Genomic DNA, 26166 nt, shown 5'->3' with positions numbered 1-26166 from the left:
GTGCGAGTGCACTTCCTTTAATAACGACCATCCTCCACCTCAAGAACAGCCTCTCCTCAATGATAAGTAGCGAGATTAAATGAAAGGAAATTATCACTTCCGTAACCCGACTGATACTGTGTTTTCCTTTCATTTAACCTCCTTCTGCACTAAGGAAGCATTGATATGCCCAATAAATGTTTTTAGTAAATTTCTTTCCTTGAGTAATGTCAAACATGCAGCACATGTACGCGCCCACGTACATGTTGTCAAAAGTGCTACACCTTCGCGGGACATACAAACATGCATACAGGCTGCATGTATCAAGCACCAAAGACAGTCACGCACAGGTAACATGTTTAAATAAGGTCTGACTGTCATTGGGACACATAAGAAAATGTTACCACACGTGGTGGCCAATTTCGTTATAGCAGTGCTATGAGCACCAGTAGTCTAATGTTTAAGCTCATTAGAGATTCATTAGGAAGACATGAGAAAGTCACCAGAAAACTGTTTTGAAGCGCACATTAGGAAGACATTTCATGCTCACAAGAAAAAACACTCATCAAGAATTCAACAGAAAGACGGTGGCCAATATGTTTTAGAATGACATTAGGAATACATCAGGATATTCCAAAGAAACTCATCAGAAAGTTTAATGGCTGTGATATCAAAACTCATAAAACCTTAATTTGAAACTCATCTCATATTTTCTTAAGGGAAACAACCACACTGGATTCGCACAGTTTTTCGACTCTCTCCATATTGATGCGAAATTTTTATCGCCAGTCTAATCCAAGCTTAAAGCGAATGATAGAGCACAGCTACAAATGCACAGAGCGCACGACTACATAATCAATTAGCTGGGTGTTATGCGCCTCAGTATCGCCCACTAATGAAACTATTCATAAGTTCCCAAAGGCTCAAGAAACTAACGAATGAGGAAATTAGTGTATCTAGAGATGAAATATTAGCTCCGTAATTTACTCCATTAGTACGTGAAACACCTTTATTGGAACATCAAATGCTCCGCGGAATCACACTATCAGTGTAGTCCTTACATCGGCGCTGGTAAATACCATTCGCGAAAAGATTTGTGCCGCAATTTTTTTTGTATATTCTTCGACAATCTTTAGGTATTGCTGAGTCCACGACGCTCGATTTCCGCAGCAGCTGGCAACCTGTTTACGAAAATAAAAAGTGCGCCAATTTAATACAGAACTGTATTTAATGCGCAAGCAGAATTTTGTACAAATGACTGTTGTTTGCCAGTTCCTTCAATCACACGGCTATTTATTGTTCAACATATCGTCAATCAATCAGACCCGAAGTGGCTGAAAAAATAATCAGGTAGCTTCCTTCAGAGCGGGGCGCTCGCTAGAGGGTTTCGTCATGAAAATGACTGCTTAGTCATCTGCAGTTCGTTCAAAAACATTGTTTAAGGAACAACACAAAAATATGAACCTAACCTTGGTATATCTCTCGTTCAGATTGGTGTGGCCATTCTTAGTGGATCATTTTGCATACGTGTTAGACAACATTTGCAAGAACACTATATCCGCAAAACAATTATTCAAAGAACAGAAAATCCTTCCTTGTTGTCGTTATTCTGCGCATGCAGCTGTTCTTATATGCGGCTGCTTTCCGAAAAGTGTTTTATTGCTAACGTGGTGGCATATACCTGACTACAAATTTAGTTGGCCTATGTTTTACTACAACTATGCTAAAAGCAACGTGGACACTTTCGTGTAATTAGCTTCTGGAGCTGCGTTCATAACAGCTCTACTTTTCTTGTGCTTTAATGCAATTTTATGCGTATTGCATTGGGCTTTCTCATAAAGCAGTTTCAAGGTTTCTAAAATAATGTTTCCCTGTGCCCTTGACAATATGTGAGATGATGCCGAATAAAATCGACCTAAATGAATCATCCACCAAAAATAGCAGAAAGCTTGCCTTTGTAGTAAATAGTTTCTACCGCTTCGTTCGTGTGACACAGCTTATTTCCAGGTACCCATTAGCCACCGAGATGTACCGCCAATCTTCAATAGCTGATAAATGTTTGATCTGATGGAGACTAGGAGTTTTAATGCAAAAATAACAAACATGCTTGCGCAGGCCCTGTCATAGCAATTTAATATGCAACTTGCCAGTTGTATTGTCGTCTAAGCTTCTGACTAGGATAATGCAGTCTTCGTCAGCACTGATGTGCATCAACCTTCGTAGTCCATACGTGCATTCTGAAAGCCCAAGACATATTAGACAATTAAATCATATTGGGCATACAAAGTCCATTTGTTTATTTACTGGTGCAGCACTGTAAATATATCCTTGCTGATCATATCACGTTGCTTACTTGCCAAATGTTAGAAATTAAATTTTGTGTTAAAGGGACAATGCCTAAATGTGGTACGTAAAATACCTTTGTGGGTAAGCTATCGGGCGACAGAGGACCGAATGTGGGCCTTCTGTCTTGGACATTAACAGCACCAGACATAGACGCTGTCGGTGAGATAATCGGAACAGCCTGAAATTCTCTATGACACTATGAAGTTTACAAATACGTTTGTTAAACCAGATTTAAATTGTTTTAAAACATCTCTTTATCTATTAAAAACTCTGGTGGTGGCCTAATGTGCTCGACGAGGAGGTTGAGCTAAATGCTCTTACAAATGTGCAACAACTTCTTATCAGCTTCTGGTGCACTTAGGCCACGAAGAATGTTTGTTCTACATATGAAACCCGCTCTGATGTTCTAAAATATATTATTGCTGAGGCCATCTGTTTGGAAACATATAGACATTTGGAAATTGACAGTCGATGGCAGTACCAGAGTAAAGATGAGACGTACCGCGATGGCAGCGCGTCCTGCTAAATGAGCAGAAAGCATTGCGCATTGTTCTTTGCTTTTGATGTGCCAAACATGTTCAGGGGTCATCTAAAAATAGTAGATGCGCGCCTTGAGTTCTTATTTTTTTAATTGATTTTGGACATTCTCGCTAATATCGGTCGAATCTGACAGATGCGGATCCTATAAAATAGACGTTCTAGTGCAGACACTCATGCCTTCCACTCTTTGAGTACACCTGCGTGGTCTGGGGCGGCACTTGTAGATCAAATTGTTAACTTTTCGAAAATGTGCAGGAAAAATACGAAAAATGATTAAAGTGGAAAGTAGGGCGGCTTGGTATACATTCATAACGGGAACAGCCCAAAAAAGACGACGATGGAGTGAAAGAACACACGACAACGCTCATCCTGTGTCCTTTTACTCCGTCATCTTTTTCGCGCTGTTCCCATTATGAAATTATATTTGAACATCGATTGCGTCAAAAGCCTTGCATCTCCTTAGACCTAACACAGACACTCACGTTACCTACTTTCACTTGTAGACTCAACAAATTGGATGTTCTCTTTCTTTACCGAATAATGCAAGGGAAAATCTGCCGCTCACACTTGTTTCTAATGTCCGCTTTTACATTCCGCAGAAAGGCACAAGGAAACAGCGCGCTTTGCAAACCAGATTTTTGTCACCCTATACTTAGAGTGCAGGCGAGATATAACGCCCATTCAGAGTGCCAGGATGCATAATTTTATTATTTTCCTGAAAGGAGTTGCTGAGGTATTTCAATTGCTGAACAAAAACCTTCATATCTGTTTTGTATTCAGTTCTTCTGTAGCCCTTTTTTCTGTTTCTCCACTATTGCTTTGTATTCTCTTTGTGTACACATGCTATGCTCTGTTAAAATCTGTATTCGGGAAATTATTATTCTTTTATATGTGTGTGTGTTTTGCCGAGCGCGCCAGCACCAATACCCTCGAGGTTGTTCCTGGGCACTTTAATACACACATTTGATTGATTGATTGATTGATTGATTGATTGATTGATTGATTGATTGATTGATTACAGTCCCACAGCGTAGCGCACAGTACAGACGCATGCATATTCTGCTCGTGCCCTTTTTCTGGAAAAATTAGTTATATCGCCATGAAAAGTGTGAAAACCTGCGCATGCGAAGTGCGTGACCTGCCCAGACGATGAACTGCAACTTTTGAACTCCAAATGATGTTCGCTTTGCTGCAAGTTATATGACTTCACACAGCAGGGTGTTAAGTTTAGCGACAATGACCCGATGGCGTGCTCCCAGCAGGTTTCCCTTTCCCAAACCGTATCCCCTTCTTGTGCCCGAGTGGGGGACCTTGACGGCGGCATGGCCGGTCTTTGTCGCATCCTTCTCGATGCAGTAGAGGGAATCTCGTTCCTGAGCGACGAAGTTTCCCAACTGGGAGAGAAGAATGCCCGCCTTCGCAGGGACCACTCGCGTGGCGTGGAGCAACGGAACCAAGTCGTCACCTTCCTTTGAGCGGATGTTTCGTGCCCGTGCGACGAGCTGTTGCGTCGTGCAATTGCCACGCCGGAGAAGCCGCTAGTCGACTCCGGAAGGTCTACTTCTTCTGCTCCTGCTTCAAGGCGACATGACGTACCTGTCTTTCTACGTGCTACAGATGGACAAGGCGCCGATTCCCTATAATAATTCGCTTCTTCCACTGAAAATGCACCCGAGACTAAACAAAACAAACACAAGTCTTGTCTCAGTTGGCACACTAAAGAGTTCGACATTCTTTGTAGATCAATAGCCACAACAACCTAAGGCTTTTTTTCTTTCCGAGTTGAGCACTGAAACAACCACTTCTGACCTGACCAAGCATTTCAATGTCTTCAATATTTCTACACTCTCCTGCCGGCGCCTTCAAACGAAATACCAGTAGTATTATTCTATCCATGTAGCCGTCGAAGATGAAGCCCTTAAGTACCTCAACGGCCTGTCAATGTGGCCAACGGGATGCCTGTTCAAGCCGTTCCACGGGCTGCTACACGACGACCAGCTTCATGCTTCCGAGATAACCCCCAAGGATTAAAGTGGCATCCAGTTTGGGCATCTTTTACCACAACGCTCGTGGACTTAGCACCGAAGCAAGTGAAATTTTCTGCAATGTCATTTCGTCCTCAATTCCTGTTTTTTGTTAGTACTGAAACTTGGCTCCGCCGTGCAATGTTTTTTTTTTTCAGACTTCTTTGCACCACACTACAAGGTCTTCCGCAGTGACCGGGACGTTAGTAGACCTGAACAAAGAGATGGTGGCGTACTGGTTGCTGTTGACAACTCACTGAGATTTGTTCGACGCAACGACATTAAAGTGTGCAGGAGTCGATTTAGCTAGGAGTCAGCCTAGCACACTATGAAAAATTGTTGATTGCATCTTTCTACGTACAGCAGAATATTTCCGCTGATTTGTTTGATATGGTCATCTCTTGTATGGAAAGTTCTATGGGTCTTCCCATAGCAAGCATCCGAATAATCCTTCTTGGTGATTTTAATACTTGCAACACGCTTAGATTTTCTAATTACAATCAATTAATATAGAAGAAATGCAGCCTGTTGGAATTTCTGTCCTTGTCTTTCCTTCAGCAGCATAACTTGATCGCCAAATATGTGTGCCAATGTTTCGGACCTTCGCATCTCGAATGTTACAGTTTTAAATGTCTCTCGTTCTCACGTGTCCCTTTTGTATCCCGATAAGTTTCATCCGTTCGTTCAAATAACTGCCTCGATGTCGGCCCTGAGGAAGAGCTCCTCCAGTGGCATAAATGAATTCTCGCTTTGCTTTCAAGCGTGGTAATTATCTTGGTTTACATGATGTTTTGTCCACCACAGATTGGTCACTGTTTAAAGACAAAACCAATGTATGTGACAAAGATGATCACTTTACTCAGCTTGTTTAGGGGAGCATGCGCAAATATCTTCTCCAGCAGAGACCCAAACGCTCTAAATATCCCCAGTGGTTCTCGTCTGAACTCATCTCCTAAAACGCAAAGATCGCGCGCAATGAAAATGTAGAATTCCTCTGTGTAATGAGTAGTTACAAGAATTCCACCTTTTCCGGGCTCTGTAAACGCCTCTACATGCGGCATCAAGACTCATATATTGCATTCTGGAAAGGCGCACCTTCAACAGGCCGGTGGAGTTTTGGAAGCACATCCGTAAGCGCTCTGGTATAAGTGGAGACTGCTTTCGCCTGCTTAGTTCTATAAGAGTAGAAGTTCAAGCAGTCGCACAGTCTTTTCCTCCCCATTTCTGCAAGTCTGAACGCTGGTGTCCGCCAGCAGCACACGACGGTTCCGGGATGTAGTGCTGTGTTGTTTGATGAAAAAATAATCCACGAATGCTTTAATCACTTCAACCCTTCCCTCCTATGGCGCCGATGGCATCTCCACCGCAATTCTAAATAGCTTACGGCAGCATATTTGCTCCAGTGTTATCCTCTATATTTAACCACTCTGACTACTTCTACTTTCCTTCACATGTGGAAAACTGCTCGCGTTTTTCCTGCATTTACCCCTGGCGGCAAAAACCGATGTCTGCAATCATCGCCCAGTTTCTCTTCTCTGTACCTCGTCTAAGATTTTGGAGCTCGCTCTTCACAACATATTGTCTACTACTGTAATAAGCTCACTGATTGCGAATCATGATGGATTCCATGCAACATCACGAGAGAACATAGACCTTTCTGCGTCCTTGCCTTTCATCAACATCACGCAACTGTCCACAGCATACGGTATTATTATAACGCTTATTTCCTAGGTCTTGATATTTTCAATAACTCGCTGTCATCGTTCCTTTTCGAGCTTTGCCTTGTTACTTCATAGTTCCGTACATTCTTAAGCTGCCCTTCTCCACCTTTTCTTTTTGTATTTACATTGCACTTTGTTGCATGTACTCTCTTCTTTCCACAATTCCTCTTTCTAGTCATTGCTTTCTTTATATTGTGTTATTCTTCAATGTTTTGGGGAATTTAAATGTATGCGTGCGCAAGCACACAGACCTTAGGGTTGTTCCTAGGCAGAGTTAACAACTAATTGATTGATTTATTGATTTATTGATTGATTGATCGACTGATTGATTGATTGATTGATTGATTGATTGATTGATTGATTGATTGATTGATTGATTGATTGATTGATTGATTGATTAACATATATTAGGAATATTTTACCAAAATGATCGTGGATTTCGTGCCAAATTGCGTGAACGTTTTTTCTGCGATGTCATTCCTTATTTTTTCTCGATTGTTGCTTTGCAAAACTTGGCTTTGCAGCGATATTTCCTTTTCACTTTTTTCCCACCACACTACAGCGTCTTCCGCAGTGACCACGATTTCAGTGGGTCGAAACAAAAAGGGAGGCGGGGGTAGTAATTGCTGTTGGTAATTTAGAGATGCGATCACCACAAATAAATACAGTGTATGCAAGTGTCAATTTAGCTGGAACTCATTTAGGGCGGGAGTGGGAAACCGTTAATTGGATCGTTATATATACAGTAGAATATTTCATGTCTTGTATGATGAGGTCATCTCCTTCGTTGAAAGTGCAATATATTCCGAGAGAAAGCACAGAGCAAGCATTTTTGATTATTTTGGTATACCATGAATTGATTTGAATACGCTTCACTTACCATATCAAGAATAAGTGCAGCATCCTCTTTGACTCTGTGCTCTTTTGTTTCCTGCGTCAGCATAACTTCATCGCCAACTGCTGTGGTAGAGTTACGTTTGCCTGTCGAATGCTCAATATTCACATATCTCTCGTTCTAACATTGCGCTTGTACATCTTGATAATGCTCTTCCGTCACTAAAAATAACTCCTTCTATGTGACGCTTAGGCAGAGCTCTTTAATTGACATAAAAGAATAATCTTGCTTAGCTTTCAATCCTGATGATTATGATGATTTATATTATTTACACTCCGCCACCAATTGATAACTTATTATTGACAAAAGCAATGTTCTTATTCAAAAAGCTCAGTTTGCGGAGCATGTTTGGAGCAGTATGCGGTAAACTTTCGGAGTACCAAGGTCTAAGATCTCCTAGATCTAAGCGTTCTAAATATTCGGTTCTCATCAGAGCGTATTACTGCATTAAAGCACAAAGATCACGATTTAATTATCTAGAAGTATTGTGCCTAATGATAAAAGATCAGAATTCAGCTTTCACTCGCTTACTTCCAACCCTTCTATAAATCACGATTTATACGTTCTTCTTGGAAAAGAGCGCATCTAAACAGCCGGCATGAATTTCGGAACTATATCCGCAGGCGCTCTAATAATTGTGCAGAGAAGAGCGTTTCCGCCTGCTCTGCTCTAAGAGGATAGAGGTAGTAACAGAGCACTCATGGACTGTTCTGCTGCATATTTCTCATCCCTGCTTGAAGGTTCATGTTTAAACAATGGCGTCGGTAAGTAGTACACAACTGTTTAAATACATCAAGTGCTGTGTTTTTTTACGAAAAGCTCAACAGCGAATGCAATTGCCGCACGAAGCATTAACTATCCTGCGGCTCTGGTGGTGTCCCTTCCATAGTACTAAATGCTTACGGCAGTTTATCTGCACCTGCATTGGCATCTTTACTTACTAACTCTTGGAATGACACCGCTTTACCTCACATTGGGACCCTCAGGAAAACATGTTAGTATTAAAGACCACCATCATTAGAACGACACAAAGCTGGGCTAGTTGGTAAGGATTCATTATGCAAAAAAGAAGTGAGGCGTAGAAAGAAGACACAAAACTCATCTGCGCAAGCTCAGGAATGGTAACCCCACGTGTTATTCGGGTACACGTGCCGGTCTACGTGGGAGATAACTGTTAAGGCACTTAATCTCTTCCTTATGTAATGTAATCGAAGGCTGACTCACGCACGTACTTCCACCATTTTAGATATGCCATGCCTCTACCATAAGACGCGTATCTTCAGTCTTATATCTGTACAAGATCGCGCATTCATCTAACTCTGGCGTGCAGTTACAATCTTGGTAATGTAAGGAAAGATTAGCAGGCGATCCGCCGGTTAACGACCTTTTATGTTCCATTAGCCTCTGATTGATACACCGTCCCGTTTGCCCTGCGTAGAACTGGCCACAGGTAAGGGGAATTTTCTAAACCACACCCATAAGACAGTCAGTAAAACTGTTGTTCGTATTGTGCTTCACTGGACAAATATCTGTTAGTTTCTTGCCTTTTACCTGCTCGTTTTTTCTCTGTACGGCAGCGCATATCTTACCTAGCTTATTGGGAGCAGTGAAAGCAACATTAACATCATATCTACTAGCAACTTTTTTAAGCCTGTGCGACACTAAATGAATATACGGAATAGCCACTATTCTTTCTTTGCTATTACTGTTTTCTGTATTCAGGTCCGTCCCTCACGAAACCAACTTCTTTAGGCGCTCAGCCACAGTGGCCTCTGCTACACTAGGATAACCTGCTTATAATAGGCGCCCGAACTGCGCATTGAGTGGAGAGATGGCGTTTTTCTGCAGAAATAAGGCATTTGCATTGGCTCAAAGGTTGCCCCTATTCATAGCAATATTCACCTGAGTAAGGTTGACAATTGCTTAGAGAAAGCCTTAGGTGATAGCGTTATCATGATATATTTCGTTACGTTGATGATTACCTGATTTTCTGCGATAGGGAAGAATTCGATTCCTGTGCTACCTCAGTAAGCGAGCAATTTAAATTTATGGAGGAGGATTAAAGTTTACCAAGGAATATCCTCAGCGACGTGTAATTCAGTTTCTTGGCATTTCCTTGGTCTTCGAACAAAATCGTGTTTGTTGGCAGTACTCCCCAAGATCTTCGAAGCCGTTACTAAACTTTCAATCCGAGCATTCCAAAGTAGTAAAAAAGGGAATTGCCATGTCGTGCCTTAAGTCTTCTCTCACCGGATCCAGCATGCACAAAATGAGCGCTAGTTTTAATGCGCAGGTCCGGCGCCTATTAGAAGCAGGTTATCCTAGTGTAGCAGTGGCCACTGTGGCTGAGCGCCTAAAGAAGTCGGTGTCGAGAGGGACGGACATGGACGAGAGGACGGACATGGACCAGAAAAGAAACATGTTCCCGAAGCCCGTAAGCTGCAAATATTGGTGAGTACGCCCTATTAAAATATAGATAAAACTGGCATGCGACATTGCTCCACAGAGCTACTAACGCGCGGTAAAACAGGAAAGCGCATATTTTGACGGCGCTTTGTTTCGTCACACATTGCCCCTCTCACATCGCGCCGATTCCTTCGACTCGGCGATCGCGCGACCAACTTGTTGGAAACCAGTCGCGGAGACTCCACGACGTCGCGGAGGTCGCTGAACGACGGAATTCGCTGCGTCGCTGACTAGAAATCGCGCCGCGTGAAACAGCCATAACTCTTCATGCCGTCAGAATTCTTAAAGTGGGCGTTCGCGGTCGACGAGGGAGATGTGTTCATTTTTCCCTGTGCATGCGTGACACTGTAATTTTAGTCATTAAGTGAATGTTTGCAGCACTATAAGAGATTGTATATCTACTAAGGCTGCATCCGTTTACTGTCTAATATATTCTATCGCCATCAATTGTTGGCCTTTCAGGCTAAACTGCGACATTTTTTCACAAACACCGTAGAGGGATAGCACGAAATATTTTTCAGATTTATTGCTCAAGATTTTCCTATCTCATACAGTTTGACAGTGACAAGAACTCTATTAGTGTGTTTTGAGCAACTTCATTGGGGGGGGGGGGGGGGGGAGGTGGAACGAAGGTTCCACAATCAAGTTGGTGGCTCAGCCCATGACGGGACAGGGAGGTAGTGACTCTCCGCGACGTCGCGGACCCTCTGGACGGCCTGTAGTTGGTTCGTGAAATCCGAGCTCTTCAGCAAGGCGTCCCTCTTGGACATATATTGGTGGTCGGAGCCCGCGTTGTACGGGCACAGCCAGAGCATGTGGTCGAAGGAGCAGCATGCGGGACTGCATTTGGAGCACGACTGCGGGAAGTTGGGGTCTATCCAACTAAGCGCTTTGCGGGCGAGGAAGGATCTGGTCTGTAAAAGCCTGAAAGTAACGGCCTGAGCCCTGTTCACTTCCGGGCTTGGGGGAAGGAATTTCCTCCTGCTGTGTCAGTAATGCGACGTAATTCGCTGTGCTTCAATTAATTCGTCTGTGGTATTGTGAATTCCAAGTTCAAGTAGTTGTACCGTGCTAGCGGACTGTGGAATACCGGGTATTCTTTTGACACCGGACCTGATGAGCGTGTCGAGTTTGTTCTTTTCGATTTTGCTTCATTTGACGTACGGTACCGTGTAAGTTATATGAGTGATGAACAGAGCTAGGAAAACTTTGAGTAGGTTGTCGTCTTTGAATACCTCTATTTTGCTTGTGATTCTAGTGATGAGTCTTAGTATATTTTTCGCCTGCGCGCCTAGCTTGTTTAGAGCTTCGGCATTACAGCCTTTGGCGTTGATTAAAGTCCCAAAATTTTGATGGAGCTCACCCTCGGAATGGGGCGCTCTACTCGTGTCGTAATTTCGACAGGCAGCGTTTTCAGAGGCTCGAGGTTCCTAACGCCCTGCCTCGACTGTCTGTAGAGGAGGAGTTCAGATTTGGTCGTTGACAGCTTGACACTCATGAATGCAAAAACAATCTGTCGTTACACCTATGGCTGCCTGGAGAGATTGCTCTATATCGGCCACAGATTCCCCGGGGACCAGATTCTGATGTCGTCTGCACAGATTGCGTGGCCTACTTTTGGGAGTTCGGCCAGCGTTTCGGAGAGTTTAAGCATGCCGATATTAAATAGTAGCGGAGATACGACTGAGCCCTGAGGGTCTCCGCATTTTCCCCAGTTCGTAAGAACTGCCCGAGATCGTTCCCAGTCGAAGGAACGCTTTCCTTCCCGATAAGAATGAGATAGTGAAATTAAAGAATTTCCGCCCTAGATGGAGACAGAAAATTTCATTCAAGACGCGTTCGTGAGCCACCTTATCAAAGGCTTTAGCGAGGTCGAGTGCAATGACACTTCGTACTTCCGGCGTCTCGTTGTCGAATATGGATTTTTTTCAGGAGGAGCACTGCGTCCTGTGTGGAGAGTCCCTTTTTAAAACATCTTAGATTATGCCTAATTAGGTCGTGGTTTTCTACGTGTTCGACGATTCGATGGTGTACTGCATGTTCGGCCACTTTGCAAATGCATAACGTTACAGAGATGGGAGAGAGGTTATTTATGTGCGGAGGTTTCCCCGGTTCGGGGATGAGCACTACCTTGGCGGTGCGCCATTCCGACGGGACCTGCCCCGAGCTCCAAAGCTCGTTTATCTCTGCCGTTAGGATTTCGATGGCTCTGTCGTCCAAGTGCCGAAGAGCTTGTTGGTGACCCCGTCTAACTACGGTGCCGATCTTGCATTTAGGTTGAAGGGTACGTGTCTGATTTCCGAAATTGTAGAAGGTTCGTCTAATTCTGGCCTGTTTGGCCCCATGTAACCCGCTCTCGCGTTTATTCCCTGCGAATCTCCTTCCTTGACGGGTACGTAAGTTCGCGCCAGGTCATTGACAAAACTTCGTTTGTGAGGCCAGAGGTGACCTGCTTGCTTATGGATGAGCCTATCGACGGCGCGGTTTAACGCATTCCTGGACTATTTGTCGTTGAGCAGGCTTTTAAGCAGATTCCACTTACTACCTCTTCTCATGCGACCGTCCCTTTCGTATCATGCCTCGTCCCACTGTTGCAGGGCCAGTTGCCAGGAATACCCCTCTATTTCCTTGTTTAATGACGTTAGTTTTGCTCGTAGTTGGCGATTTATTATCTGCATTGTCCACCTCTCCCCAAGAGCGTGTTTACCCTCCAGGAGATGCACTAACCGCGAGTCCGTTTTGTTGACAGCAAGCTGTGTGCTGATTTATTTGGTCGCGTTTTTGACGGCCTGTTTAAGATTGGCAATTAGATCTTTGAAGGATTCGCTTGAGGGGGCTGTTTCGGCTCGAATTTTCCGGAAAAGATCCCAATCGACGTATTCGTACTTGACCAGAGGTTTGGGTTTGACCTGCACCGCGATTTAGAGAACATAGTGGTCACTACCCATGTCCTCCTGGAGATTATCCCACCTGCCCTCAATATTTCGGAAGAATGCGAGGTCTGGCGTTGTGTCTCGACTGACCGAATTACCCCTTCTAGTGGGAAACCTAGGATTCGTAACAAGCGTGAGGTTAAAATCGGCTGCACATCCGGCTAGGTTTCTGTCCTTCTTGCTGTTAAAGCTATCCCCATTACGTGTTCGGAGTGTTAAGTCCCCGCAGTTAAGAGGGCCGCGTTCCTGGCAGCCCTGATTGTGGAATGGAATAGTTCATTAAAGTCTCTGTTCCTATCTGCAGGTGAACTGTAGACGTTAAGAACAAAGAAATTCGCGTCGCTCGATCTACTGGGCACGAACTCGATCAGTTGTGCGTCTGGGCCGCTCTGACATTTTGAAACGGTGTGCTCCACAAAGGAGACGCTCTCTTTAACTAACGCGGCGATGCCTCTCCCCGTTTCAATTTTGTATGCTACTGCGCGATACCCCAACAGAGTTATCTTCTCCGCGAGAGTCTCCTGCAGTAAGATGACTTGTGGCTCGTCTGTCACCGGTCTGACGAGTTGACGTAGCAGAGCGTTGCGCCTCCGGGACCTAGCGCTGTTCTACTGCCCAGTTTTAACGGTATTGTTATTTGTGATCGCCATTCGCTTACTGTGAAAATTTTCGAAACCTTTGGTGCCCCAATCGGGGTTCGATCCGGTTTGGAGCGGTTAAGTATGTGTTGTTCGTCTACTTTTGGGCTGAGCCCTAGGTCTTTCTAGTAGCGTTACTCTCAACTCTATGGCGGAGAGCATTCCCATAATCCTACTCAGGGTCTTTTCCAATTTACTGTCGTTTTTGACGAGGGAAGCCGAAGCTGTGGACGAGGTCTCGTTGACCTCGGTTATGTCGCTGTCTTCCTCCTCCGTGTCGCTTAAAATTTCCGGGTCGAGCGCCTTGTGTTTCGACTGTGCGGCTGATGGACCTGGGTTACTGTTGGTAACCTCGTGCCGGTTTATGAGTTTTCCTTTTATGCTGTTAAAGGATTCATTTATCTCGGCGAGCTCGCGTCTAACTTGCCTATTTTCCGCTTCGAGCGCTTCAATGCGGGGATCGATCCTATGCTCTGACTGTGCCTCACCTTCCGCTTTTTTGCTTGATGCGTTCTTCTTCCAAGACGACTGCGTCGCTCCCTTGGCCTTGTCGGCCCACGTGGCCCACTTGATGGACTGGGAGCGAGACCGGGATCTTGATCTGGAGGAGCGTTCTCCTTGCCTAGTTTTGAATTCTCTCCTTCTCGAGCGTGAGCACCTTCGGCATTGAGATCAGGTACTGAGGATGGCGACGCTCCGCACAGCTGGCGTAGCCGACGAGCTGTTGCCACTTGCGTCGGTGACACCAGACTCTCCGTTCAGTTGTGCCTTCCTTGGTCTTTGTGAGCGCCTTCGGCGTCGGCGTCGTACGATGTATGGGACTTGATAGCGCTTTTTGACGTTCGGTCCCCGTTGACGTGGGGCCCACCGCACGCCTCGCGCTTGGAGGTGTCTTATGTTCTTTTGCACACAGCGGCGCATACCCACTATGGGGGATTGGTTAAGAAGCAGGCGGCTTTTCGTATGCTTAGAAGTAAAGCCAAACTCGATTTAAATATTGGAACGTGAGACTATAGAACTCTAATTTAGACGTGTAATGAAAATATTGTTAAGAATTTTGATAAAATAAGTTAACGTAGATGAGTTAATGATTTTATTGATAATTTTAGAAATTCAGCAAAGTACTCGTTTTAACTCTCTAATAAAATTGTAAACTGCAACAGAATCATTCCTGCGGCTGGATCCCAGTCAAGTCGCCCCAAAAGAAAGAATGGTTGGCGAGGTTAGCGATAGCCCAACTTTAGTAACTGAGCATTGTAATAGTTTGTCCTCGAAAGCGGCGGCAAGAGAGAAAATAATGTTTGACAGTTTCAAGTGCACTTCAAAAAGAACATAGATTGGACATGAGACCAGACCTGTGTAAGTAAAAATTTAGAGGAGGTATACGACATCTCAATTTTGTCAGAGAAACATCCAATTGTCTTGAAGGACACCAATTATTATTCCATGGGAAGCCAAGATGATGGAATTTAGAAGACTATCTTAGCATGCGTGTTGCAGAGTTTTGAGATATTGCGAAATTTCTGTACATAGCCACGGTGCCATAAGCTGATGTCGGCAAAGCAGATATGATAGGGCCGTTGAGGGATGCTCGTTCGAGTGAATCAGCCATTTTATTTAAGTGCAACTCATGATGTCCCGGTACCCAAAGCAAACATACTTTCTGTAAGTACGGAGGCACCATCGAATGAAATGTTGTTTGAATGCTTGTATTTGAAGATGCAGTTAGTGCTGTACATACAGATAGCGAGTCGGTCACAATAACAGCTAATGGCTCGTTTTGGGGGAGTTTTCTTAACGCTAATATAATCGCTAATAATTCTGCCTGAAATATAGGTGTGCAGTCGGGAAGGCTAAGGGAGTAAGACCATTGTAGAGATTCAGAGAAGATCCCCACTCCTGCCTTCTCATTGCGCACAGAAGCGTCAGTAGCTATTACATTGTCAGTAGTTGTTAGCTGGTGTAGGTGGCCGTGTCAGACAATAATTAAATATTGCCTTGGTAATTGTTTAGCATGATTTGGAAACATGTTCTCGAACACAATTTTGAGGTCTGTTAAGGCATCATATGAATGGCAAACTTGGCGTATGGGCACATCCAATTTTTGTAACGGTGCTTGCACAAATAATATCTGAGGACTGCGGAATATCAACCACGCTACTTGAAAAGAAAAAACTCAGATGATTCAGTGATAAATGCATAATTTTTTTTTTATTTCTGAACCATAAGCATGTGGAATCTGCAATCTTCGGTGCGCATATGAGTTTCCTGGTATAAAACGGCGTTGGCTACAAATCTAGGTAGCCCTAGGCATGACCGTAGAGCTTGCCTTTCTAAAACAATGAGAGGTTTAATTTTGTAGGCGGGGCCACCGGAAAATAATACGCAAATAATGGGCCCAAAATACATATTATACATCATCAGTAAGGCATCTCTGCGTAGTCCATAGCGACGGTGGCTGAGCCGACGGAGCACAACTACGACACGTTCTGCCTTTGTTTTAATATTTTCAATATGACTGCGCCAGGTGAGCTTGCCATCGTAAATGAAACCAAGGTACTTGACTTCGTCAACTTGAGGAATGATTTCCTGCCGGTATTGTAAAGATATATGCACCTGTGTAGTTAGATATATATGCACTAATACCGCACTTTTGCTAATATTTAACGACATACATAACCACTCTATTCATATCTCCAGCATTCCTAAGTAATTCTGCAATGACTGTTGTAGTGAAACTATATTATTTGCGGATGTAAAAATGCGATATCGTCCGCATAAACATAAACATGTACTTCTGGTGCGAAAGGAATTGTGCTTAGAAAAATGTTAAATAATACAGGGGAAAGAACGGAACCCTGTGGTACACCTCCTCTCTGCTTGTGTTTAGACGTCGAAATATCGTGTCAGTAATAACAAAACTTTCTATCCCTTATAAATTAATAGATCCAAGCAGTTATATATTTTGCTAAATTCGTAGACTGCAGCTTATCTAATAGAAGGCAAAGTTCTACAGCATTGTATGTTTTGATATATCTAGCATCACCGAAGCTGCGTACTCTCGTTTGCGGCGAGCAAGTTTAATGCGGCTCTCTAAATCTACAAGGGCGCACCATGTATGGTGTGCCCATGTAGACGTATGGAGTGGCTGGGACGAAATACAATCTAACAAAGACAGAGAAGGCTATCATCCAGCATAAAATTTGTTACACGGCTGTGAAGAACCTTTTCTATTATTTTGATGACATAGGAAGTAAGAGAAATTGGTACTATGTTGTATAAGTCAAGTCCAGATGAGTTTTTCTTTAATAGTGGGGTAATTTTAGCTACTGTCCACTGTCTTTGCACCCATGAATTCATGAGAGAGAAATTTATTATGTTTCGCAGGTCCTGAGGCACATAAGCAAATAAAACTTTAAGCATTGCTGTTGTAATTTCGTCTGGACAAGGGGCTGACGCCGGTAACGAACTAATAATGCATTCAAGCTCTGTCACTTTTACTGTTACAAAGTCGTCTCCCAAGAGAGGTTTCTTTCGTCCTATCGGCAATTTATATTTGAAACGTCGCGCAAGTCCTTGAGCAAAGTTCTAAAGTGATTCTGATAGTTCTTTTTTTTTGATAGAACGACCGATTCGTCATTCACGGGTGCCGGTATAACTTTACGGGATCGAAGAAATTTAAACAGGGCTTTTTTATTGCTAGACTTCGAAAGATATGTGTAGTGCTTGGAATCATAATCCTACTTAGTTTTTGAGACTGTTCGTTTAAACGTAGTACCTATATATGTACAATCAGCCCATTTAACAAGAGATTGGTTGTATAAAAGGTTTTTCCAGGCAGCTTTTCTACGTCTGAAATCTCGCTCGCAGTCAGAATTCCACCAGGGACAATACGATTCACCCTTAGTTGATCTCGCAACAAATTAAGCTTTTCTATAGCTGTTTTAGAATGGAACATAGGCTCATTGCTTTAATATCCCTCTCCATGCCCTCCTGAACGTGTAAAGCTGAGTGTAACGCATTTTAACATTTTGCATAATGAACAAAAGCGCTCGCATTACTATCTAAATTAGTTAACGGGGTGAGCAGTTCAAAAATTATAGGGAGGTGATCACTGTTAGTTCTGGAATCTACAGCCTTTCAGGAGGTGACAGACGTGCTCAAGTTAGCAAACGTACGATCCAGGGCAGATCGCGACTGACCCCGAACGAAAGAGGTGCTGTCGAATTTAAGCAAGAGACATGATTCGTTAAGACCCAATCTAACAAGCGTTTGCCACAAGTGTTCGTTCAGACACCTCACGATACATGATGAGAATTAAAATTTGCCACTAGTATGATCTTATTCTGACTGCGAGCAATATAGCTATCTAGATAGCGTGTGTCTTGCACTCCAACGGTGAAGTACGTGTTAATTATATAAAAAGGTGTGCAACCAGGTAGTATAATATCAAGTGCTAAGATTTCACAGTCTGGGGACATTATCTGGTATGCTATAGTAGCTCTATGGGAGAGTTTTGATGAGACGAACAAAACGAAACCACTGCCTCGGCATAAGCTATACCATCGAAAACATCGGCAATTTTTGAAATGAAAAGTCTGACCTGTAGCAAGTCAAGTTTCCTGTAAAATAATAATATCTGGAGTATATTTAGGAATAAGATATAATAAATCTGTTGCAGTGGAAAGTATAGAAAGAGAGTTCCACTGAATTACTGTTAAAGTTCCTATGGTGACTAAATCCGAGCAGCAGAGACTGCTTGGTCTAAAACGCTCTCTTTTAAGAAGTCCTTCTTAGGCGGAATCTCTCTAACGTATTTTTTTGCCTTGGACTTGGTGGGAGAGCTAGATTTTTTCTCTGTCAATGACCTTGTTCGTCTAAGAGACCGGGGGTCCGTATCTATATCTTGATTGTCCGTCCCATCTGTGTCGGAGAGACAGATTTGGTCAACTTTATGAGAAGTTGATGGTTTAGATGAATCGTTATTTGTGAATGGTTGTGCCGTCGATAATTTAATAGCTGGACTCCGAGGTAGACCCGACACTGGATCCTCAATATTTGCTTTATTAGTTAGTTGAAGCCATGGAGCTAGTTGTGAGGACAGCACATGAACTAGGGAGTCGGTAAGATTTGTCATAATGAGCTCCACTGCTTCCTCCAACGCCTTTTCTACGGAAGCTGCCACAGCCTCAGCGATTGAGCTTTCCATACACAGTGTTTGACTGCCCATTCTACCAGCCTACCCTTGAATCCGGCTCTGAATTTCTCCAATAGCCTCATGATGAGAGCATCTACGTCTATCAATTATTTCAAGGGTTTGCACTTTTTTTTTGACCTGGCAGGGCAAATAGGCTCAACTGAAGGTTGGGGACCACTTCAAAGGCAGCATGACACATTTCGGGAAGAACAGTCATTCGAATTATGGCCTTCTCCACAAATTCGACATCGTGTGTTGGACCTGCAGCCTTTTATGGAGTGGGCAAACCGCCAGCACTTTAAACACTGAAGGACACCAGGTGATAGAGGCTCAAATCGGTATATAAGTGCCCATGCCTTGATATCCGACGTGCGGTTCATTCCAGCAAAAGTAGCAATGACTGTTTTTGTGGGCATACGCTTATTACCAACGACACGGCTGCAATGACACATAGAAGTCACGCCTGCCGCTAAAAACATTTCCAAAATTTCTGCCAGACGTAGACTTACGTCAACACAGCGGACTAGGTCTTTGGTACATCCAAGGTGACGAGGGGCCTTATAACGTAAAGCTATTGTGATATGTTTTTATTCCAATCTCCTGACGTCAAATTTGCGTAACTGCTGACGCACGCATCGGTTGTTCAGACAACCCTGCGGGTTGTCTGAACAAAGCAATCAAATGCTCCATTCGTTTCTAGGAGGTAACTTTTGTTTGTTAAAAAACGAATAACATTGCCTGCACTGAGCGGCTTCTCTTATCTAATTGGCTCACAAGAGGCGAGAAGCATATTCAAGTGGAGAGGGATTCGAAGGGGCCGAGCCACTGGACGGAATGTCGATAACCGGATGATAACGGTGATGCCGGCGTCTGCGATTGGTCCGCTTTCTCTTACTTAGCTTGAAGTGGCCCGTCGACAACCACGGCGGCATTCAACGGAAGCTTAAGAATGACGTTAGAACGTATCCTGAGCTAAGAATTATTGACAGAACGAGGTCGTAAACGTGCCGAAAGTTGTCGAAAAGCTTTATTACACGCAAATAAATCCATGCTCACCGTCAGGGGAGACTAGCCATTGCCAGAGCGATCGGCGGCAGCCATCTTTTTATCCTTTCTGAACGGGGCAGCCTGCGGCTATTCAGAAGAAAATTCAGTTTTGTTCGGCATAATAATGCATTTTTAGCGCGTATGCATCACTTTGATGCGGTATATTTTTATGGTTTTGTGACGTCGACTGAGAGGCAGATGAAGTGGGTGCAGGGCGGAAACTTTTGATTAATAGCCGAGGGCTAATGGCAGAAAGGCGTCGAATCAGAAATAACTATTCTTGTTTTGTTCGGTCAAATTATGCTTAATCAGTGTGTACACGTCATACCAAATGAGGAGCTATCGCGGTTTTCGTGACGTCGCGTGACCGGCAGGCGAAGTGGGGGTGGTCCAAAAAAGTTTTTGACCAGTCGCGGTGGGTTGATTGCAGCATTGGAATAGGAAAGTTTGGAATAGTTCTGCGTTATAGCGCCCGAGGAAATAAACTGCTAACCGGATGTGTCGCAAAAACATCGCACAATAGTAAATATTGAACACAGGTCTGGTCTGACCAGCAGCAATGAATGCCCCCTCGGCCAAACTGTCGAACCTCGGTGATTTGTTGATAATTGGCCGAGGCCATCCGGAGTTTGGTTTGAATTGCCTTGGGATTCTTCATGCGAATCACTCCGCCATCACTGAGAACCAAAACCACAGGTACGCTCCTCGTCCCACTGCGTCAGAAAAGCTTCACCGGCAAATCAAAGTTAGTAGCAGAAGCGGACCAGTTGGAAGCCTCCTGGCCTGGTGATGAGAGTGACAATGTAAAGAAATAGGGAATTACTCTGGCAGGTTAACAGACATTAAAACAAACGGTCAAATACAATTACGCAAAAGATACAGGTTAAAAGAAAACCACCAGCTACTTGACCAGAATCAGTGTTCGGGAGCTCAGGCACCAGGCCACGTCAGCGCCGCGTTCTACCTGTCTCGAAGGTGTTCTTCCTCGTCGTCCGCTTTTGCTTTTCCGCAAGCGCCGCATTTACTTCTCTGTTCCTCGCTGCCGTTGGAAACGTCGGCACAGTGGCCTACGTGGCCGCAAGCATGTCAAACGTCGACTTGGTGTCGGTATAGAGAGCATGGCAGCAAGTCCGGTGCACAGATTACGTGGTTGGGTATGCCTCTGAGTACGCATGGTACGTGGTACGCATGCCTCTGAGTAAAATCACGACTACGTGCGAGTTCTTAGATTTGTCTGGCTTCTAGTGCTGTGGGATTGTTTTCGTTCACAATCATGTTTCCAAGCGTGCCTTCGTAGTGAGAGCGGTCGATGTGCCTTATTACGCCTTTGCACGTATCTTCGGGGGCGGCGATGTGCGCCGAGACTTCGATTTCATTTAGTTTCGCATAGGGCCTCGCATTAGAGGCGTCCGGGGTGGAGATGATTAGAATATTCTGTACCTTGATTGAGCCCACGGTGTCTTCCTTCGCTTGCTGCTCAGGCAGGGCCGTCGCCATGGTCAGGGGTTGAGCCCGCAATACGACGTCGGCTTTTGATACGTCGAGGTCCCACCATTATCTTAATCTGTTTCTTGGGCAGCTTCAGAAGTCGCGAAGCTGCCGTTACTTGGGACAACAGACATTTTAGCCGGTCCCTTGGCAGAGCGGTAGCCAGCCGGCTTGTTCACGGTGCCACGTTGGCCAGCTCGTAATAGCGGCCTCTTCGTCTCCTGCCTTTTACGGTTGCTTAGGGCGGTAACCCACCCAGCATTGTTGAGATCTTCCTGGTTAACGTTCATGCCTTCCACAGTTACGACTTCGGGCATGGCTTCGCTTTCGATGAACGCACGCGTCGTCACTACAGTCACGGCTGCCTGTACAGGCAGGCCTGCCTGTACCGTCGCGCCGAGAGCAGGCTGTGTCCGTTAGGGCTAGCTCCCTCGTCGGCGTGATCGTAGAGCAAAAGCTTCAGAATAGGACGAAAAGTCCACCCACCTATAAAAATCTGGTATCGGCGGATTTATTGAAGCTCGGTGGTTCTGATAAGGTATATCTATCGAAGGTTTTTCTTGGAAAAACGCCAAAAAACATTTAAGAACGCGGAAGCCGACATGGATACGTCCGCACTTCTTGGCACCTCTTCTTCACACATTTTGGGGACCGAATAAATTTATTTTTATTGCAATAAGAATCATATGGACACTCGAGGCGCATTTCTGCCATCGGCGATATAAAGCCCAATGGTGATGAAATCGTCGACGCACGCCGTATGCTGTATGTGCGAGTGAAAGCAAGTAAAAGGGTGAGCAGGGGAAAGCAGGTCAGCCTCGCGTATGCGATCGAGGAAGGCTGGAGGAAGCGCGCCCTGCCCTGTCGCGTGCTCGGCACGGATGGGTGGCGGGCGAGGGAAAGGGAGGGGGGCGTTCTTCGCCGGCGGTTGCTGCTTACGGCGTGGCCACGCGGTCGCCCTATCTTGAAAGTAATCTGCGACGTGGCAAAAGTGCCCGCCCATGCAGGCTTGATCTTCAAAGCGATCTGTGATGTTTGCAGAGTGCGCGCAGTGCCCGTAGCTTCGCATCAGCTGCGCGTACGAAGTTTCGTTCGCGTTTAAGCGAGCCCAATTCGCTCACTGCTCCTGCTGCCGCGATTCCTCACTCCAGCCTTATGAAAGCGTGTTTGAGCGGTCATCGAGCGAGATGTGTTCATATTTACCTTTGTGCGCATGACACCGTGCTTGTTAATTTAGTCAGTAAGTGAATGCTTATATGTTTACACCTCGGATAAAGTACTTTCCTTACCCCGCAAATCTATATGCTAACTTGTCGCAATGGATGTTTCGCCTTTCTGGCGAAACTGCGACATTTCCTGTCTTGCTCCGCTATATTAACGATATCGGGTGAATATTGTGATCGGCTAGAAAGAGCCAAATCTGTAACAAGGACGTGTTAAAAAAGGAGAATTTGCCGTCTACTCATAAGTATAAATTAGGAGAGGATCTTTCGAGGTCCTATTTAAACAAAGCCTGCTCATTTTCAATTAGGTAAACACTGAGGCAGTTTGCATGTTATCATACTATTGTATTTGTTCTAAGCCTATTATTCTCCACCTACCATTTATGAGACGAGGTACAAACTACCCGCATGGTAAAAATATTTACACACTTAAGGGTGTTTTCGTGTAACGCGGGTAACACCCCTTACCATTGAGGCCTTGCAAAAATTTGTACAGTACGACAATGGATTTCTAACTAGACGTGAGATTACAAAAGTCTTAGGTGAAAATTATGTAATCTTTCGGACATCCTCAGGCGCACAGAAATATCCGACAGGAGAGTTTCATATCTATCTCTGTGCGCCCAAGGCTGCCAGCTTCTTCAGTTTTCAAGTACACCTTTGCTATCCCGCGTCTGGTTACGGCTACGTTGTCACCCCTCTGAATTTTTTAGCATCAAAATGGTTGCAGTGTTACTCGTGTGACGAAAACACCTTTGAGGTTGTACTTATTTTTACAGTGTAGCAACTATTCGGTTTGGTATTTTGGAATACTACAAAGAGGAATGGCCAATTTTAGCCATATTTAATGCACCTGAGCGTTCCAATTTTCGTGCGATCTACGCTTATTTTCGTGCGAGCTAGGCTTATGCTCTAATGTTAAGCAATTAGATGGTTGGGTTCTCTTTTAAGAGAGTACCACTTGATACGAGAAGCTTACCATTGCAGAAACTGTAATTTGCGGCATACTTCATGTTGCTCTCAGCGGCCGTTAGTAGAGACAGCTCCGCGTCAAGCACAACGCTATTCAAAAATGAAAAAGAAATCTTTTTAGTTGATTTTTCAATAACACACAAAAAGAGATACTCACAGCTGTTGACTGGAACCGCCGGTGTAGTGACGAAATTTGTACTTGAAGGAGTCTGTGCCATACTTTTCAGTTTTTTGCATCGAGAGACATCCGACACCTACCTCCAGCTGGTAGTTTTGTCTGACAACGTAAAGTCTTTCCGCTATGCTTGTAACCTGAATAAGACAAAAAAAAAACTTTATTGCAATCTTGCCTTTGACGGGTCAAGCGACAACGAGCAGGAAACTGCAGCCATTCCTCATTTACTAAAGCAATTTTATAATATCATCGTTCTACGGTCGACCACGCGTCATGTGAACAGCCTATCGCGGTAAGCAGCGTCACGGTGACACACAATTTGCGCAAGCGCGCAATGCACTTTCCGACACGAACACAGTCTCATAGTCTGCATGCCACTGGAAGACAGACGCGTTCTCAGTGTGAGCCGCACTCTAACGTTGGCAAAAGATCGGTTTGAGCATAAGATGCTATAATTGCGATTATCTTTCCATTTCTTTCTTTTATCGTTACTGCAACCTGCGCATATGCAGAGAATAAAAATTTAAAACACGATAAGAAATTTGTGCGCAGGTGTGATTCATTTTCCTTAAAAAGAAACAGAACCGAAGGCTACAAACACCGATAGTTGGGCAGCCTCGGTACTTATGGGAATGGTTGAGCAGGTGTCGCTGATATAAGGAGATCGTGCTCACTTCTGAACCGAACAGTGGTGAAGACAGCATTCGAAGTACAATTTTTCGTTTCGCGCTGGCGCTTTTGTCACCAATCTTGCCACTCCTTTCCGTTATATCTCGTTTCCTCCCTTATCTATATATACCCAAGTGTCATCCGTAATAAAGCACGACCTTTTTTCTCTAGGCATTGAAACACGAAAAGCGACGGTGTGCACATACATTTTTTTTTCTTACGTTAAAAGAATTTGACGAACGGTTGTAGGTGGGGTCGCATTAACCCCGGTGAAAGTGCAGAAAAAAGTGAAAAAAATTCACAAAGTGTAGCTTGAAAGGATTTCTTCAAAACTATAATTTTTTTCTGCACATTATGCATACTCTCTTCAAAGAAACCAACGCGTAATACCAGCTTGACTTGTTACAAGCAGAAGGAGTAGCTGTTAGTACGGGCCTTTTGTATGATGCTGAGCAATGTAAACAGCTGTGCACAAGAAATACAGACTTCGTGAAAGCCTGCACAAGTATTCATTTAAGAGTCTCAATACGTCAATCCAATGTACTGTATGGTAGAGCGCAATACATTTTCATAAAACAAATTATGTTTGTGTAAAGAAAGCGGAACATGAGCATGCACAAAAGAATAAGGTCACATTATTTAGAACGGTTTCTTGATTTTCTTGCTTCATTAGTGAACTACTCGTAGTTCACGGCATTCATGGGCCGTTCTACTGCATGTGTCTTGTGTACGTGGCAAAGTATCAAAAACTAACATCGTATTTTCTAAGGTATTTCATAGCCTATCGCTTACAACAACAATCTGCACTCTTCACGTGGACTCTATAGCTTAGAGCGTGAATTACACACATTCCTTGCACCATACGTTCGGCTGAATCGCGCTCCTCATAAGAAAATCTGAACTGCGGTATATAACATACATAAGTGGTGCTGCCAAGCCTAACGGAGTTGTCTTGGTGAAAGGTCCAACTCCGTACTGTTCCATAAACCCCCTCAATCTTAAGGTTAGGCTTTGGCACGCGATATATCAATTTTGGGTATTGGCAGAATCTTTCACGCTCAGCTACCAATACCAACTGAAAAGAGCTTGCCCCCTTGACTAAAAAGCCAAAATTCGAAGTCTTGTGCGACTGAGGTAATAAATCATAGTGGCGCGAGCGCTTTTGGTCATCGGCAGTAGAACAATGAGAGCGACCGATGTACAGTCGACCGATTTTTTAACAGTACCGGGCAAGCGGCGGCTGGCCTTGTCGTCAGCGCCTTCTAAACGCGGGAAGGGACGAGATCAGCAAGAGTAGCACATGCGCACCAACTTCACTGGAAGCTCCAATAAGCTGCGCAGCATGCATCGTGTTAATCGTGCAAGGGGCTGTGTCGTGCTGGCAGGGAGAGCCTAGCCAACGAAACGCGCTTCCACTGAACTTGGTGCACGTGCGTTAGTCTTGCTGATCTCGTCGCTTCGCGCGGTTAGAAGACGCTTAGCGGCCGGTCAGTCGTCACTCTCGCCGTACTGTCGAATAATCAGTTGACTGTACATCACGTTTATCTTCAGTCAATGCAAGCGTATTTGTAAAATAATTTATGTACTTACATGACGAAAATCGTGCAAACGGAAGGGGCAAGAATTACCTTCACACGGCAAAGTTCTGGTGCCTTTGGCTCCTGAAAGCGCATAAACATAAACAACGGTAAAAAATAACATAACGCTCCTTCGTCGTTTCCACTTATAGCTTTCCGAACTGCTAAGTTAGAAGCGCCGCAAATATAGGGTGCCCCAGCTAACGTTAGCCAAGTTGCTCAGCTCAAAACGCTATTAAAGAAAAGCCGTGCAAGATAGCATTTTAAGACCCGCGA

At 44.4% G+C, this 26166-nt stretch overlaps 1 protein-coding gene across 1 annotated transcript; it reads right to left on the bottom strand.

Moving 5' to 3' along the window:
- Nucleotides 1–859: 859 nt before the first annotated feature.
- On the bottom strand, nucleotides 860–26166 carry LOC142564645 (uncharacterized). The gene is made up of 5 exons (XM_075675720.1): nucleotides 25904–26166; nucleotides 23627–23781; nucleotides 23477–23559; nucleotides 2127–2216; nucleotides 860–1160 (listed from the first exon to the last, which is right to left on the bottom strand). Exons 1-5 carry the CDS (start codon nucleotides 26012–26014, stop codon nucleotides 1000–1002), a joined length of 600 nt encoding a protein of 199 aa, XP_075531835.1. The 5' UTR covers nucleotides 26015–26166; the 3' UTR covers nucleotides 860–999.

This window comes from Dermacentor variabilis, chromosome 11 (assembly GCF_050947875.1).
Source record: "Dermacentor variabilis isolate Ectoservices chromosome 11, ASM5094787v1, whole genome shotgun sequence".
Lineage (NCBI taxonomy): Eukaryota > Metazoa > Arthropoda > Arachnida > Ixodida > Ixodidae > Dermacentor > Dermacentor variabilis.
Note: the sequence above shows the minus strand (reverse complement) of the source record. Positions and strands in the feature narration are given on the sequence as shown.